The 18,770-nt window shown below is 42.9% G+C and overlaps 1 protein-coding gene across 3 annotated transcripts in view; it reads left to right on the forward strand.

Annotated features, from left to right (window-relative positions):
• Positions 1-18,770, forward strand: part of STXBP6 (syntaxin binding protein 6) — a 266,791-nt gene that overhangs the window by 86,842 nt on the left and 161,179 nt on the right. For all 3 annotated transcript variants that reach the window (XM_036354233.1, XM_036354214.1, XM_036354224.1), the window contains exon 2: positions 160-348. In XM_036354233.1, coding sequence (XP_036210126.1) covers positions 195-348 — 154 coding nt within the window. In that variant the 5' untranslated portion in view covers positions 160-194. The remainder of the gene's footprint in view (positions 1-159; positions 349-18,770) is intronic.

Raw genomic sequence — 18,770 nt, forward strand, 5'->3', positions numbered from 1 at the left:
AGACTTTGCTTTTAATGATTCTGTAATGCACCTCAAGCAAAAGAGAGGCTAAACCACAAATGGAAAATTACTTCACCTGCAAGTCAACTTGCTGCTCATTCTTATACGGGCCCTTAGAATGTTCTCTATTCCAACTTGCCTTTTCTTTTTCTTCCTTAGGAAACTTATTGCGCACCCTCCTCGCTTGTTCTACAATGAGTGCCAAGTCGACCATCAGCAAGGAGATTTTCGCACCTCTTGACGAAAGGATGCTGGGAGCTGTCCAAGTCAAGAGGAGGACAAAGAAAAAGATTCCTTTCTTGGCAACTGGGGGTCAAGGCGAATACTTAACTTACATCTGCCTGTCAGGTAATGAAAGCCAGATACTAATATTATTAAAACAACTTCTCTTTTAAAACAATTCATTCTGAGGAACCCAGGAGGGTTATATACACAAGCTCTGTACATGTCTGCTCGTGAGCCCTGCTTTTCTGTTGTCTGCTCTGACCCTTACGTACTCATGGCACTTCTACTTCTGAGGTTGCCTTATATGGGAAAGGTAAGGAGGCTGAATGTTCATGTGTTTTCTGATTCATTCAGAGCTTCTGTAAAGGATTTGGCAGGCACAGTTACTTGTCCATACTTCCTTCACTAGGACATTGGCAGAATGTGGGCTAGCCTTCGGGATTTTTGTTTTAGAACAATTCCTGATATTTGGATAATTGTCCTTACCAGCAGCCTGAGTTTCATTGAATTTCTTTTTCTTAACAGTTGCCAATAACCAGTAATAGTTTCTCTTAAGATAACTGTCGGCGTATTATGGAATGTGAGGAAGTAGTCTGAGCTCATAGATCACTTCTTTGCCTGACAGCTGTTCCTTGTCAGAAAGACATCTGTGTCTATTAAGCCTAGTATTGTGTTGGATTATAATTTTTCCCTTTCTTTTTGTAATTGTAGGAGATCTGTGGGATTTACTGTGGACTTACCCCAAGTTTTTTTGAGATAAAATTTGGATACATTTTCTATGGAGTTATGGGACATTTGTAATATTTCTGATATTTCTTGTAACTGGGCAATGGAAGAATTAAGCTTGCCTTGATTAATTTTTTTTTAAATTTCCTTTAATTGTGGCTTGGGAATAAAACTTTTTTGGACTCATTTTTAGCTTAAAAAATTAAGCCTGTGATTATTTAAGTTTACCACAATTTATTTCAGGGTAGAGAGAGCTTTTTTTTTTTTTTTTTTTTTTTTCCAGAAAGAACATGTAAAGATAATAATAAGACTATATCTTAGTAAAAATTGAAATGAGAACAACCCTAGCCAATGTGACTCAGTTGATGGAGTGTCATCTCAAGCACCAAAGAGTCGTTTGTGGGTTCTATTCCAGGTCAGGGCATAGACCATCCATCTTTTCTTTGACTACTGCCTTTAAAAAAATCTCAAGTTGATGGTTTGGGGAATGTATGGGAGGCAATCAATTGGTCTTTCTCTTTCTCTCTCTCCCTCCTTCCCTCCCTTCCTCTCTCTCTAAAAACAATATCCTTGGGTGAGGATTAAAATAAATAATTAAAAATAAATAAAATAAAATGAAATGAGAACATAGCCCCTTTGGTAAGAATGCCATCTCAATGGTTAAAAGAAAGCTTTTATTTAAATGAGTGTGAGAGAATGGACCTCACACTCATTTAAATATTGGTCTCTCTTTTTAATCCCCAAAAAAGATTAGGTTAATAAAATCTGGTTATTGTTGGAGGACATTTGCATGCCTTTAGTGTGCTGGGCAGTGCCTGGCATATAATAGGAGCTCTAGTCATATCTAATGACTAAATGAAAGAAAGATGTAGTCATTCCTAATACATTCCTAGTATTTTGTTACTGAGACTTAGGTCTTAAAATTTTTTTCATATTCTTAAATTTAGGTTCTAGAGCAGTGGTTCTCAACCTTCTGGCCCTTTAAATACAGTTCCTCAGGTTATGACCAACCATAAAATTATTTTCGTTGCTACTTCATAACTGTAATGTTGCTACTGTTATGAATCATAATGTACATATCTGATATGCAGGATGGTCTTAGACGACCCCTGTGAAAGGGTCGTTCAACCACCAAAGGGGTCACGACCCACAGGTTGAGAACTGCTGTTCTAGAGCTTTTGCTTGCACCAATTAAAGAGAAATGTGTTATAATAAATTTTTTGTGTTGGCTGAGCTGAACCTGGACACATAGTGATTTTAATTTTATTTAGCAGTTTTGCTTGCATTTGAAGCACATGCTGCTATTGTTGGCATATTTCAGATCATATAGTTTTCAAGAGTGATATGGGGATCTTAACTGCCTCATCTCATGGAGCAGCATAACCATTTCCCCTGCTGAAGGAGATGATGACTGGATAACTGCATTTCCTTTACAAATGGTTTAAAGTCTGAAACTCTGAGAATTGCTCGTTCATTGTAATGGAGGAAAATCTTTTGTTCTGAAAGTCTTCATCCTTTTAATGTACTTGAATTTTGAGAGGACAGGTTGATAAAATAGATCTGACATTTAAGCAGATGTGTTCATGGAAACGGGCAGGAGAAGGCCAGGCAACTTTGACACCCAAACATTTTTTGCAGTTTGATTTTTCTTAGAATTGAGACAGAAGCAGCTACCTTTATTTTATTATGTGAAACGTAGAGGAATATCATTCACATCTCTGTTAAGGTAATGTTTTTTTTATTAAGAAGTAATTCATTAGTTACTCAAATATTTATTAAGCACTTTTTATGTGCTGACCACTCTAAGCGCTTAGGGGTTCAGATATGAGAAAAACTCATGAAGCTTACCTTGTTTCATGGGGAAGGAGCAATAAACATTAATAAGTTACTCATTAAAAATGTAATCATTAACCAAAAAAAGGTTAACAAGGAAAAATATAATGAGATGAAGGCATGTGTAAGGAAATTTGGTCTGGTTGGGAGAACCCAGAGCTGCTTCACCGGTTCTGAAAAGATAATGGTGTTGGTGCAGAGAGCATTCCAGGGAATGGCAGGGAGCCTCATTAAAAGGCTCAGCTGGATTTTGAGTTTTTCCTTTTCTCTCACTCATTTGAAGGATGACCTCTTTGTAGCTGAACTCACCTAGGAGGCTGTGAAGTGAGAGCAGAGTCCTTGAAGGATAGCTTCCTTCCTGCTATGAGTGTGAGCCACCTCCTGCTTTCTAGGGTAGCCAAGCCTTTCAACTCTTATGGTTTGGTTGATGAAAACCAGCTATCCACTTTGAACAGGCAAAATCTGTATAAATTAGGGCAATATCTGCAAATAATATTTCACCACTTTTAAAATAGTATAAATAGTTGTGTTTTTTTAAAAAAGGGGAAGAATATCATAGTTTTAAAAGCTTGCCAACATATGCATGTAAGACATTGATATCCAGTGTCTTTTCCTAATGTTTCTTTGTGTGAATCCCTGCCCCCTTCCAGTGTCTGGCAGAATTTATAATCTGAGAGGAAGACATTATATAATCTGTGAACATGAGACATTATTTTCAGAGTGGGTTGTATATCCTCTGTAGGAATATGAAAAGGTTCTGGAGTGCAGGAAATAAGATTATCTTTCTTGAGTTATTTAGTTGTAATTGGGTAAGCAGAGAAAAAGAACCTCCAGTTCATTCATAGAATTTGAGTTTTTCTCATTGGACTTCCTGAATGGCTTCTTGAATGGTGTGAAAAGCTTATGTACTGACATGATTCTGTTAATTAGCATTCTTAAAGCACTGACTTCTAATTTTTCTTCTTGGCAATGGCTAAAGTTTAAAAGATCAACAATACCAACTATTGACAAGCATGTGGAGCAATTTAAGTTCTCATACTTTCTTGGGCAGAAGGGATGTAAAAATGTTATAAGCACTATGCTGAACAATCTGGCATTTTAAAATAAAGTCAAACATCTACTTATGTGACTCAGCAATTGTGTTCCTAGGCATTACCCATCTATACTAATAAAAGGGTAATATGCTAATTAGACTGGGAGACCTTCCGGACAAAGCCATGGTGGCAGGGCCGAGGCAGAGGCAGTTAGGGGCAATCAGGCTGGCAGGGGTTGGGGGCAGTTGGGGCGAGCAGGCTGGCAGGGGGCAGTTGGGGGCAATCAGGCCGGCAGGCAGAGTGGTCAGGGGTGATCAGGCAGGCAGGCAAGCAGTTAGGAACCAGCAATCCCGATTGTGAGAGGGATCGGGCCTAGACTGGCAGTTGGACATCCCCTGAGGGGTCCCAGATTGGAGAGGGTGCAGGCTAGGCTGAAGGACAGCCCCCACCCCGTGCACGAATTTTGTGCACCGGGCCACTAGTAAGAAATAAAAGCATATATCCACATAAAGACATGTATATATAAGTTTATAACAGTCATATATATATATACACACACACACACACACATACATATATATATAGCATAATATGCAAATTGACCCAGAATGACCCGTCACTATGACACGCACTGACTACCAGTGGACAGACGCTCAATGCAGGAGCTGCCCCCAGCCCACAGGCCCTGATCTCCTGACAACCTCTCAGTCCTTACCCCCAGCTGGCAGGCTCCAATCACCTAATGGGGAACGGGAAATGGGTAGGTGGCGACAGATGTGGGCGGTGCCAGGCCAAGGCGGGTGTGAGCGACCGGGGCCCCTATCACCTCACTGGTAGCCCCCCACACAGAGCGTGACTGGCATTGGCAGCAGCAGGGGGCGGGGCCGGCTGCCAGCAGCTGGAGGAGATCAGCCCTGATCACAGGTCAGGGACCCTACTTGTGCACGAATTTCATGCACCAGGCCTTTAGTTTATAATAATGAAAAATAAGAACTCAAATGTGAATGAATAAGTAAATTATATCTATGTAGTGCAAAACTACCCTAAGAAATGATATACCACTATATGCAGCAACATGGATGAATCTGAAAAGCCTATGTTGGTGAAAAGAAAAAAAACCAAAAAACAGAAAAGACTACATGCTCTGTAATTCTATTTATGTGAAATTCTAGAATGGACTTAAGCTATAGTGACAGAAAGCTCATTGGTGTTTGCCAGGAATTGGGTTGGAGATTGACTGCAAAGGGACATGAAGGAATTTTTGCAGTAATGTAAGTGTTCTATATGTTGATTGTGGTGATGGTTACTTAGGTATAGCATGCATTTTTCCCAACTCATCAAACTGCTTACTTAAAATTGGTGTGTTTTATTATATGTAAATGTATCTCAGTAAATTGACTTTTTAAAAATATCTTACAGAGACACTAGTGAGTTAATCTTTTATAGGTATGAGAAGTTATCCTAGAAGGCCTTTTTGGACCCTCAGACAGCAGTGTGCATCATATAAGCCTGTGCATGCATCCATATGATTTGTGTGCTAATGTGTTCTAAGTGCCTTGTAGCAGTTGGCACATTGCCGACCATAGACACAATAGCTGCTTGTATGGAAGATGCTATTTAATTTAGGGCTTACCACATATCTGATTATGGCATAGACGTTATTTGTAACAGAACTATTAATTAATTCAAAGTGTAAAGTAAGCCCTGCTCACAACAATCTCTATAGTTAGTTGTCCCCTCCATGATATTTAGGTCTATAAAACTAAACTAGAAACATACTAAGAGGTTAAAATCAGTTTATTATTAGCGGCTAGTTACCTACTGAACATTTCTTACATTCATGTTTAAAATATATTCCCCCATCCAGGTTTTTGTTTTTTGTTTTTAAATATATTTTATCGATTTTTTTTTTTTTTTTTTTTTTTTACAAAGAGGAAGGGAGAGGGATAGAGAGCTAGAAACATCGATAAGAGAGATGATCAGCTGCCTCCTGCACACTCCGCACTGGGGATGTGCCTGCAACTAAGGTACATGCCCTTGACCGGAATCGAACCTGGGACCTTTCAGTCTGCAGGCCGACGCTCTATGCACTGAACCAAACCAGTTAGGGCCCCCATCCAGTTTTAATTCAGTATGTGTAATGCTAGTCTTCATGTCTATAAATGTCCATAAATGCTAGTCTTCATGTCCATAAATGGTTTTAAAAAGTCCTTGGCTGCCACTTACTGTTCCTATAGAGCAGTGGTTCTCAACCTTCCTAATGCTGCGACCCTTTAATACAGTTCCTCATGTTGTGGTGACCCCCAACCATAAAATTATTTTCGTTGCTACTTCATAATTGTAATTTTGCTACTGTTATGAATCATAATGTAAATATCTGATATGCAGGATGTATTTTCATTGTTACAAATTGAACATAATTAAAGCATAGTGATTAATCACAAAAACAATATGTAATTATATATGTGTTTTCCGATGGTCTTAGGCGACCCCTGTGAAAGGATCATTCGACCCCCAAAGGGGTTGCGACCCACAGGTTAAGAACTGCTGCTATAGAGGGAACATGAAGAAACTTTATATTTGGGATTAATACATTCTTTCACATATTTTGGTGAAACAGAAAATCTTGACCTTTTCAAAATGATTTTGGAATTGTAGAGAACAAAGTTGTTGTTTTTTTTAATTTAAAATAAAGTTGTGAATGTTCTTTGATGAAATAATTTATGCAAATTGACCCCCCTGGAAAATAATGATGTAGATTAGGAGCTTAGAACCTGTCTCAGTGGTTGCCAATCCTGAGTGTTCCTTAGAATAACTTCTAGAACTTTTCATAATGCTGATGGACTTGATTCCAGCAATTGGGTAATGGGGAAAATTATCTCTATTTTGAAAGTGTTATGCTGAAGCTAAGGTTGAGAAGTTTCATTATCTTTGGATTTGTACTCTGGGTTGTCTTATTGGTACAGTTTACATAACATATCTTTGGCACTCAATTCTATCAAAAAAACCAACAACTTCTTAGTCTCTTTCTTATTGACTGACATAGTCAAGCCTCTGAATTTTTCTGGGCTTCAATTTATTCAGTTGACAAGTTCAAGGTTCCTTTAGACTCTGTGTTTCTAGGATTCTCAACCCCCTTGGAAGTTTCATACCAAGATTCATTCTTATTCCACACATGTCATATAGGGAGAAATTCGGTAATTAATAATCCAAATGGATGCTTAAAACATTTATGAGTGTTTGAGAACATTCCTTATAGGTTGTTATTGGAATTAGGGTAACCAAAGTTAATTGTCAGCTGTCTGGCATAAGGAAAAAATTCTTTTTATCCACTTTCTAATTCAGACTGGATCTCATCTCAAGGTCCATAAATATTAAAAGAAATGTGAAGAATAGAAGACAAATGAAATTTGACCTTGGTAAAAATGGTTTATTCAGGATGGTGAGCTGCCTTTCCAAGAGTTTTTATCTAAGAAACATGAAGAAATCCATTGAACTGAGAGATGTATAAAAGTATTAGCAGTGAAGGAAGAAATATAAAACAACTACAACAATGATACATAGTTACTATTTTTATTAGGAAATATTATAGTAGGAAATATTGCTGAAAATAGGAGTTTTTTGGAAAATTATGTAGAAGAAAATAAAAACCATTCATCGTATGGGCATTATATTGTTTGTTTTAGTGCCAGTCAGCCTCACAAGGTCAGGTGGCATGTTCTTCCTTTCACTGGTGAAGGGGCCCGTGTTCACCAGAGAGATCTTGACATCCCAGAGTCACCACTTTGGAAGTGACAGACTTGGAAATCCACCCAGTCCTTGGGACCATGGTGGCCACACTCGTGCTGCCCTAGTTCCTCATCCCATCTGACGTAGGTCAGGAAGGTGGTATGCTGTAGAGAGTGCCTTGTTTTAAGGAGCCTATTTTTTCCTAACTTTTAAAAATTGATAAAGACATTGAACAGTTTTGACCTACGCTGTGTCTTCCGATCTCATTCATGAAGTTATTGATTGATAGACTGCCTTTGGAATACATTGTAAGTCAGGATAAGCCTTTTGTCTCTTAATATGGATATTTGATATATAAATCCAGCCATAAAACTTTAAGTAGCACTAGAAGACCATGCAATAAAAAGCATATTTTCAGTGCCTTGATGATATGATCTTTTCCACATTCTTTTTTATTTTATAAAAATGCAATATTCTCTATTATACTCTACTAGAGGCGTGGTGCACAAAATTTGTGCACCGGAATGGAGGGGGGTCCCTCAGCTCGGCCTGGGCCCTCTCACAGTCTGGGACCCCTCTGGGGATGTCCACCTGCTGGTTTACAGCTTGGCTTGTGCTCCTTAATGCTGCAGTGGAGGCAGGAGAGGCTCCTGCCACCACCACTGTGCTCACCAGCCATGATCCTGGCTTCTGGCTGAGTGGTGCTCCCCCTGTGGGAGCGCACTGACCATCAGGAGCCAGCTTCTGCATTGAGCATCTACCCCCTGGTGGTCAGTATGCATCATAGTGACTGGTCATTCCAGTTGTTCTGCCGTAATGGTCGCTTAGGCTAGTATATATATAGATTTTGAGAATTTGGCTCTTTCATGATATGTGTATAGACACATTTGATTAAAACATTTGTAACAACAATAATCTTTGGTTACAGGAAGGTAAAGTAGAGAGAGGGTTTTCTCCTGAGAAGTTTTCTGGCTCAGTCTATTTTGCCACCCGGTGTCGTCTATAAATCACCTGTGGAGTAACACTGCCATGCATCCATCACATGCCTCAGGGCTCAATATGGTTAGGGAGGCACCGACCCACCTTGGAGTCAGTAACAATAGTGGTAGTGGTATTGGTATTTATTGAGTTTCTGTGCCGGGCATGGTTTTATGGCCTTTACATATATAACTCAGTTTTCACAACAGTGTTATGAAGTAGATAACAGTACTGTCCTCATTTTGTAGGTGGGGATACTGAGCATACAAAAGTAAATTAGCCAGTTTGGCTCAACTGATAGAGCATCCATGGACTGAAGGGTCCCAGATTCGATTCAGGTCAGGGGCACATATCTCGGTTGCAGGCTCCATCCATCCCCAGTCCTGTTTGGGGCTATTGCAGGAGGCAACCAATCTGTTTGTCTTTCTCACATCGTTGTTTCTTTCCCTCTGTCTCTCCCCCTCCCTTCTACTCTCTCTAAAAATCAATAGAAACATATCCTGGGAAGAGGATTAACAAAAAAAAAAAAAAAAAAAAAAAGGAAGAAGAAGTAAATTAGCTTGCCCAAGATCATCAACTAATCTGTTACCAAACAGCGATTTGAACCCAGGTAGTTTGAATCTAGGCCTTTTCCCTTAGCCCAGCGGTTCTCAACCTGTGGGTCGTGACCCCTTTGGTGGTTGAACGACCCTTTCACAGGGGTCGCCTAAGACCATCCTGCATATCAGATATTTACATTATGATTCATAACAGTAGCAAAATTATAGTTATGAAGTAGCAACGAAAATAATTTTATGGTTGGGTCACAACCTGAGGAACTGTATTTAAAGGGCCAGAAGGTTGAGAACCACTGCCTTAGCCTCTGTGCCTCTTTCTCTCTCTCTCTCTCTCTCTCTCTCTCTCTCTCTCTCTCTCTCTCTCTCTCTCCCCCGCCCCTCCCCTCACAACTTTAATGATACTTGTCTCAGTATTAATCTGTTTTCCACCCTCTGTAGGCCTTGATTGATTTTGGCTGGGTGGTGACAGTCTTCTACACCAATAACTGGCTATTAAGAAAGCCACATATTAGAATGATAGCGACAGCGATGTACTTGAGTCTTAGAGAAAATTCATTCCTCAGGGCAATTCTGAGAGGCTCCTGACAGGGACACTGCCATGTGTGAACTTGTTTTGTTAAGTGTGTAACAGAAAAAAAGTAGATGCCTTACATTTTTTAAAATTTCCTTGGTGGTTCTAGATCTCTTCCTGTTAAAATTGGTAGTAATATTTGTCCTTTCTAAAGCCGTGTGAATAGGAGAGGCCAAAAATGGCTAACTAAGTACTAACATGGATGATCTCATTCCATCCTCACAGTAGCCTTGTGATGTGGCTGTGTTGTTATTTCTATTATACAAGTGAAATTGCCAAGGTTTAACGTGGGTAAATACACTGCCCAGGGTCAGGTGACTGGATGGAGACAGAGCTATGTCTCCCATCTGGGTTCATCTCACACCCAAGTCTGCACACTTTTTAAATTATTTCCAGGACAGGGCGAAGTCCCAGAAACCGAACACTCCCTTCCTTAACAACAACATTCCTTGGGCAAAGCATTTTAACCTCTGAGGATTTAGAAGATGTGCTATCGACCGCTTCAGCTTTTCTAGTGGTTTAGCACGCCAACAGAGTTTTCTTTTTCCATTCTTTCATGTATGCGCTCCAGTACTAAGGCCAGATGGAAGCCCTGGAAAACTCTTAACAGAGGCTGCTGCCAAACATTTCATTTAAAAAGGAAACTCCATCTGTGTGCTCTCCCACCACACAGCCCACTGTGAAGAACAGGAATTTCACAGCTGACTCACTTATGTTCGTTTTGATTAGTTTTGACTGATGGCAAAGGTAGAGCAAGTGGTGGTTAGGGAGATTGCAAACGAAGGCAGCTCTCCTTCTGGATGCGGCTGGCGAGGCACTGTGGACCTGGCAGACATCCTTCACAGCAGCCAACCAAGAAGCCAAGGGTTTTTGTTTTCCCTTTTTTTTTCCTCCTCACCCAAGGATATGCTTTTATTCATTTTAGAGAGAGAGGAAGGGAAAAAGAGAGAAAAAACATCAATGTAAGAAACATCAATTGGCTGCCCTCCTGTAAGTGTCCCAACTGAGGATCGAACCCGCAACCTTTTGGCTCCAACCAACTGAGTCACCCAGCCATGGCAGGAATGCAGGGTTTTAATCCATGCAGATGCATTCTTTGTTGGTGGCGATTTTCTGAGTTTCCACTTGTAGAAGTTAGTGCTCTTTGCTGTTGTATTGTGAGTTGGAATATCATCAGTGTTTCATCTGTCAGTGTGTTGTATTCAGGGGCACTGAGGACAACCACGAATCCGTGTGTGTGTATGTGTATAAGGCCTGATATATAGATGGTCCTCAGATTCATCATTAAATGGGGCATTTACTGGTTCTTGTCATACAAAGGTAATTCATTTGCAATTAAAAAAAAACATGTTCATGTATGTTTCTGACGGGATTTGTCTTTGGGGTTTTCTGCTACTCCTTTCATGCCTTTGTCAATTTCCCTTTCAAGTTTGCTTTCCCCTCCCCTTTTGTCCTCACCCCTGCCAGGGAACTCAAGATCATCCTGACTCCCAATTTCTAGACCAAGCTGCTCTTAATTCTCTATGTTCCAAAATTACCCCCCACTCTCCCAAACTACAATACTAGGGGACATCACACTGCTCTTCTGTTTCTGAGAGTTTGAAGACTTCCACTCTGATCTGAGTGTTTGTATATTGCTGGGTATGCTGGATGCTGACATCCTTGTGTTCAGGCCTCTTTACCCAACTTTGTGGGGAGTTAGAACTGGCTTAGTCAAGTTCCTGCCCCTGAAATGGGAGATGTTGTTTTCCTACACCTATCTTCACTGGATCAAAAGAAAAATTGAAACAAAATAAAACAAAACATTCTCTGGGGTCAATCAAGTGCACTGTTAAGCAAATAGCAGAAGTGGGAGAGGCTAGTCCAAACGCCCGTGGACCCAGCGTTTCAGCCCAGATCAGGTTCCTGTTTGCCCATCTCTTTCCTGTTACCCTTCATTTAGAGAGAAAGAATGATTGAGGGGGCTATTTCCATGCCAAGTACAGTCATGCTAAACCATATGCAGAATTTTCCAGAAGAAACTATAAATAGCCGCAAGGTCAGCGAAGTTGCTGGGTTGTCCAGTTAGTTACTGTGCCCTGAACCTGATCACATTTCTCCTCTGGCCTCCCTTGTCATCTACTAGCACTTAGCATGTAGCTTTGCCCGGTTATCTCTGTCTGTTTGCTTTCTGTTTACCCCCTAGACTGCCTGTCCCCAGAGGTCAGGGACCTGTGGGAGACACTTCTCTATTCCCGTGTGGCACAGGTGAAGTGCCTGGGGGAACTCGGGCAAATCCTACTCTTGCTCACACAAGCTTGGACTCACTTTCTGGGTTGGAGCTCTGGGCTGCAAGCTTGCATATTCACTCTGGGTTATACCAGCTGGAGCCTGGTTTGGCACTTTTTTTTTTTTTTTTTTAACTTGCTATTATTCACACTAAATTGCTACTGGATGGTCTTTCCGTTCCCTTGGAATTCATCTGGTGATGAGCAGAGTCTTTTCTTTTACCTAAGAGCCCAGTTACCAAAAAGAAAGTGCAGATTCTCACCCGAGGATATTCTTTCCATTACTCATAGTTTTAGAATCATCAAAAATGGGCAATTTATAAATGCTTTGATTGTAACCTACAGTGGGAAACAGTTATCTCAAATTTATGGAGTACCCGAGTGTTTCTCCTGAAGAAAGAGTTCACACTATGGAGGAATAAATGATCATTTAAAATGTCAAAACTTCCCCTGAATGTTCTTTTCTCACAGTAATCGTTAGTCAGTTCTACATTTCCTTAAAGAAACTCTCATGGGAAACATAGAGACACCATTTTTATTAAAAATCTCTCTGAGAATATTCATAGTGTTCTCCCTTCCGACACACACACATGTCCTTTTAACACAAATTATTTTTACCCACCACACCTGGGTCTCATGTGGCTTAGGTTGTAGGCCTCATGCCCAAGTGTATTTTGATGTTTGTTATCAGTTTAACAAATTATGCTCCTCTGAGAAGCCTACAAGGACTTGGCAAGTAGAGGGGAGGTGGCAAGAATAGACCTGGCCTGGATTCCTTGAGATTTACATTTCCATTTTCACAAAAGGAAGCAGTAGAGTTCAGAGCTTCCCTTTGTGGTTTTCCAGCTAATATGAATAAGCAGTAGTTATATAAGTTTTTTTCTCTGGTGAGAATCTATTGTCTCATAGACAGGTAAGAGTCAGCTGTGCTTTTGGATCCACAGATTTTTAACTCTTTTTCTCCCTTTTAGAAATACACGTGTTCTTTATTAAAAATGTAGAAAGCACTGCAAATAAAGAAAAAAATGGGAAAATTCGTGTAAAAATCGTGCCTTTAGCCTTTTAAGTTTTATGTGTTTTTTGTGTTGTTGTTTTTTAAATTCTCACCCGAGGATATTCTTTCTATTAATTTTTTTAGAGAGAGTGGAAGAGAAGGAGGGAGGAAAGAGAGAGAGAGAAACATTGATGCAAGAGGGACACATCAATTTGTGGCCCCCTGCACACACCCCACTAGGACCAGGGGTCAAACCTGCAACCTTTGACCTAGAATTGAATCAAAGACCCTTTGGTGCATGGGCTGTGGCACTCTAACCACTGAACAACACCAGCCAGGCTAGGTTTTATTTTTTAAATACTTTTTTTTATTGATTTTAGAGAGAGGAAGGGAGAGGGGGAGAGATATAGAAACATCAGTGATGAGAAAGAATCATAGATCAGCTACCTCCTGCACTCCCCCTATTGTGGATCAAGCCCGAAACCCCAGGCATGTGCCCTGAATGGGAAGTAAACCATGACCTCTTGGTTCATAGGTCAATGCTCAACTACTGAGCCACGCCAACCAGGCTTATATATTTTTAATACTCCTCCCTGTTTATGATACTCTATATATAGTCCCTTTTTTATTTTTTATGTTAACAAAATTTATTTTTTACACTGTTTATAAAGATAATTTTAATGGCTTTTTGAGAACCATAGAGCATTTAACCATCTATTGTTGGCTACTTTTTTTTAATTTCACATGAGACATAAGGAGCTTGGTCTTATCTATACTAATAAAAGGGTAATATGCTAATTAGACTGGATAGCCTGGACATCTTCTGGACGTCATTCTGGATGTCCTTCCGGACTAAGCCACATTGGCGGAGCCAAGGCAGTGTCGGTTAGAGGTGATCAGTCAGGCAGGCAACCAGTTAGGGACAATCAGGTAGACAAGCCAGTGGTTAGGGGTGATCAGGTAGGCAGGTGAGTGGTTAGGGGTGATGAGGCAGGCAGGTGAGTGGTTAGGGGTGATGAGGCAGGCAGGCAAAGCTCTGCCATTGATCGCCCCATGGAGGGAGGCTCAGGCCACCGGCCAGCGACACTGTGGCGGGTGTGTGGGGCCTGCCAATGATCGCCTGGCAGAGGGAGGCCCAGGCCAGCCAAGCAATCACACCCCATGCCTGTCGCCTGCAGAGGGAGGCGACTGGTGGCAGGGGAGGAGAGGGAGGGGGGCAGCGCTGCACAGATGGCAAGCAGTGGCAGTGGCAGGGGCAGGGCCAGCTGCCAACAGCTGGGGGAAGGAAAGCCCCGATAGGCCCTGGTCTCAGGCCAGGCCTAGAGACCCTACTTGAGGGTCTCAGACTGCGAGAGGGTGCAGGCCAGGCTGAGGGACCTCCCACCCCACGAGTGCATGAATTTTTGTTCACTGGTTCTCTAGTCCTATCTAATAAAAGAGAAACATGGTAATTAGCGTACAACCGCTACCCTTCCCATTGGCTAATCAGGGCAATATACAAATTAACTGCCAGCCAACATGGCGGCCGGCAGCCAGGCAGCTTGAAACTAATATGAGGCTTGCTTGCTTCAGTGATGGAGGACTCCAACATTCCCCGCCTGCCACTGCAGGCCTCTGAGCTGCAACTCTAAGTCACTATGTTACAAATATAGAAGCTAAACAAAACCCCAGAAACCAGCTTTCAGCCAGCCCGGGATCTCAAAGCTGGAGTTATACATTGTTTCGATTATAGAACCTAAACAAACCAGATACCTCCTTTTAGCAGCTGAGGCCTCAGAGCTGGAGCCAGAGCTAAAGCTGGCCCAGAATAAAAAAGAAAAAAGAAAAAAAGGAGCAGTTGGGAGCTTCAGTCCCAGCCTGAAAACAGCCCTCAGCCCCTCACCCAGACTGGCCAGGCACCCCAGTGGGGACCCCCAACCTGAAGGGTGTGTGACCAGCTGCAAACAGCCATCATCCCCTCATCCAGGCTGGCCAGGCACCCCAGTGGGGACCCCCACCCTGATCCAGGACACCCTTCAGGGCAAACCAGCCAGTCCCCACCCATGCACCAGGCCACTATTCTATATAGTAAAAGGGTAATATGCCTCCCAGCACCGGGATCAGTGGAGCCACGAGGCCTCCCGGCACCGGGATCAGCGTGACGGGGCAGTGCCCAAATCCCCTGATCGCCCTGTGGCTCTGTGTGTGACAGGGGGCAGGGCCACAACCTCCCTATCCACCCTGCTCTGTTCGTGACAGGGGAAGGCGCCCCAACCTCCTGATCAGCCCTGCTCTGTGCCCGATACGGGGGAGCTCCCCAACCCCCTGATCTCCCTGCGGCTCTTTGTATGACAGGGTGCGGCACCCCAACCCCACCCCCCCATGGGCCCTGCTCTGTGTGTGACAGGGTAGAGCCATAACCTCCCCATCGGCCCTGCCCTGAGTGTGACAGTGGCGGCGCCCCAACCCCCTGATCGGCCCTGCTCTGTGGGTGATAGAGGGCAGTGCCCCAACCTCCCCCCCCCCCCAACGGGCCCTGCTCTGTATGTGATGGGGTAGAGCCATAACCTCCCCATTGGCCCTGCCCTGTGTGTGACAGGGGGCGGTGCCCCAACTCCCCTATTGGCCCTACTCTGTGAATGACACGGGGGAGCTCCTCAACCCCCTGATGGGCCCTGCTCTGTGCGTGACAGGGTATGGAGCCCCAACCCCCCTGATGGGCCCTGCTCTGTGCATGACAGGGGGCAGCGCCCCAACCCCCTGATCGGCTCTGCTCTGTGCGTGACAGGGGGTGGCGCCGCAACCTCCCCATCGACCCTGCCTTGAGTGTGACAGGGGGCGGTGCCCCAACCCCCCATTTGGCCCTACCCTGAGCGTGACTAGGGGTGGCATCGCAACCTCCCAATCCACCCTGCTCTGTGCATGACAGGGGAAGGTGCCCCAACTCCCCAATCGGCCCTGCTCTGAGCCTGACCAGGGGCTGCACCTAGGGATTGGGCCTGCCCTCTGCCACCCGGGAGCAGGCCTAAGCCAGCAGGTCGTTACCTCCCGAGGGGTCCCAGACTGCGAGAGGGCACAGGCCAGGCTGAGGGACCCCCCTTACCCTCCGAGTGCACAAATTTTTGTGCACCAGGCCTCTAGTCTATAATAATAAAAGGGTAACATGCTAATTAACCAGTCGTCCTTCTGGACATCATTCCAGACAAAGCTGGGGCCGGAGGGAAGCCTGGGTCCCGGGTGCCTGCCGGCAGCCAGAGGGAAGCTGGTGCCAGCAGCCGGGGAAAGGAAGGTCTACTCTTGCACAAATTTTGTGCATCGGTCCTCTAGTATATATATATATGACCATTTTACAGATGAGGAAATTGAAGAACATGCAGAGAGCCTGTTAGTGGAGACATCTACAATGTGCTAGTGAGCAGTAAAGTGAGACAGGCTGGTGCCTCAGTGTTCCGTATTCTTCTAAGTGCTCTTCCATGAACCAAAATGAGCTTATTTGAAAATCCACATCTACCAAAACTTCTTAAAAGTAAAATATTCTGTTGCACGCCATGTGCTTAACACCTGGTTAACCATCCTCAAGGTATTTAACATTTTTCTAGATCAAGTTCTTTTGAGGTACAAATGATGCCTACTCCCTTTAGGGTTAGGGCATTATTTGATTTCCATATGCATTTGCAATTGTACATAAGTGTGGTAGTGGGGTGTGTGTGTGTGTGTGTGTGTGTGTGTGTGTGTGTTTGCAGAGAAAGAGAGGAAGAATCTGTGTCATACCTAGAGTCAGCCTTAATGCTACTTAAAAGAGGCATCTGTTACTTCATGTTTTTGGTCTGGTTCACTTACATATTCATTAGACATCTTCAATTGTATTGTTGTTAGATGTGGGACGGAGGAAGTGGTAAATGTCGAGCAAACATATGCATGTTTTTTCTTCCCTAGGCCAGTGCCTTTAATTAGTGATTCACATCTGATATTATATCAGATTCAACATTGGACCCATGGAGGAAATAGGGTGAGGGAAATTAATTTCTTAGGAATTTTCCTTTGGATCTCTACATTTTTATATCTAAAAGAATCCTTCTCAAATCAAAGGCTAGGGTTTACGTGAGTAAACAGAGGGGTTGGAGGGCTTGCATGACATCACGGAACCACTACAGAAAGGGGGGAAAACACGCTCGGCTCTTCTTACCAGTTTCCTTTTTGACCTTGGGAGAAACTCTGATTGAAGGATTAGGTGAGAAAGATGGGATCAGTAGCTAAGCTGAATTTGAGGATACGTCTCTGTGCCACTCCTTTTCACATCAGTGTGTAGGAACAATTTATACAACTCACTCTTGGAAAGAGTCTGTCAACTGCCAATCATGGGAGTGGCGATGTCTTTTCTAGGGCTTGCGTATTATAGGAAACTGGGCATGGATTAGGCTGTAAAGGTCAAGTGTGCAGGTCAACTTCTCTGTTCACTTCCTCCTGGGCTTGGGACCCTGAAAATGGAGAGAGCCCAGTGGGAATGTTTTGGAGGGAAAAGGCCAAAGTGCTCTTGTCTTGAATGGTGGTATACCGCCTAATGCATTGGGTTAAAGAAAACATTAGACTTTCTATCTATATATATTAAAGTCAAGCAACTGGAATGACTGGAACGACTAAAATGACCAATTGCTATGACTGCACTGCTGATGGGGGCGTGGCTGGCCGGCCAACCTCCTGCATCCCCTCCCCCCGGCCAGCTGGACCCCTCCTGTGCACAAATTCATACACTGGGCCTCTAGTTTAAAATATAATTGCTTTCTAACATATATTTCATGTATGCTTTATAACTGGTATTCTAGAGCAGTAGTTTATATAATTTATAAAAATGCATATATTGTCAGTTAATACTCATAAACTTTTTATTGAAGGGATGCACTGTCAAAAGTAGTTGGAGAGCCCAGGTAGAGTCCTGGGGGATGGAAGCCTTTGCTACAGTAATAATAGCTTCTGGCTAGTGGACTGTAATCTACTGTTGTAAAATCTCTGGCCTTTAGAGGTAGTTGCCCAAAGTAATGATCATATAGCTGCCCTTTGGAACCAGCCTTGGCCCTCACTCCCCACCCCGAATTGGCCCCCAGCGATTCCATGGCTTTCTAGAAGGTAGAGAGCTAGCTGCAGTGTGAACTAAGTTTCCTAACACAGGCAAGGGGCCTGTCACAGTGCTCGGCACTCAGCAGTGGGAAATGATTGCTCTCTTTTTTGGAGCCTGAAACCTGGCTAAGATAGTTATTTGTTTCAGTTCTAATATAAGGCTTGATTTGGACGAAATGTAAATATCTGTGACTTTGCTTTTAGTACTCTATCATTAGGTCGGGCCTGGTTTATGTAGTTCTGAAGCCTCTTGACCTTTTGTACTGTTTAAAAAGGGGAAACCTACATTTCCTTTTTGGACCTGACGTTTATTGATTCATCCCAGGGAGCCTCATTCTTTGCTGATATAGCAAAGTCCTTGGTCCCCATATGAGCAATGCTCTTTGAGCTAGTGCATGTCCTTTTTTGTACGTAATTATTTTTCTTATTTGGCAGTTGTTATACTTCATATGTAAAGAGTTGTATGGAAGACCAGATAGCATGGCTATGCCAACCTTCTTTGGGAAAGAAATTTTTCAAGCTTGAGTTCAAATACTGGGTCTCCAAAGGACATTCAAATGTGCCACATCTCACATAAAGATATGCGCAAGTCACAATACTTCCATTCCCATGGAATTTGGAGCTATTAAACATGTTGCTTTTGTTTTCAGAAATAACATAGTTCTGAGATTTCCTTGTAATTCCTGCAATACAATCCTACTTGTATTGCAGAGATTATCTTTCCTCTCCGACCCCCTTTCGATGCTCCTCCTCACTTCAGGT

The sequence above is a fragment of the Myotis myotis genome, unplaced genomic scaffold (assembly GCF_014108235.1).
Source record: "Myotis myotis isolate mMyoMyo1 unplaced genomic scaffold, mMyoMyo1.p scaffold_m19_p_1, whole genome shotgun sequence".
Taxonomy (NCBI): Eukaryota; Metazoa; Chordata; class Mammalia; order Chiroptera; family Vespertilionidae; genus Myotis; species Myotis myotis.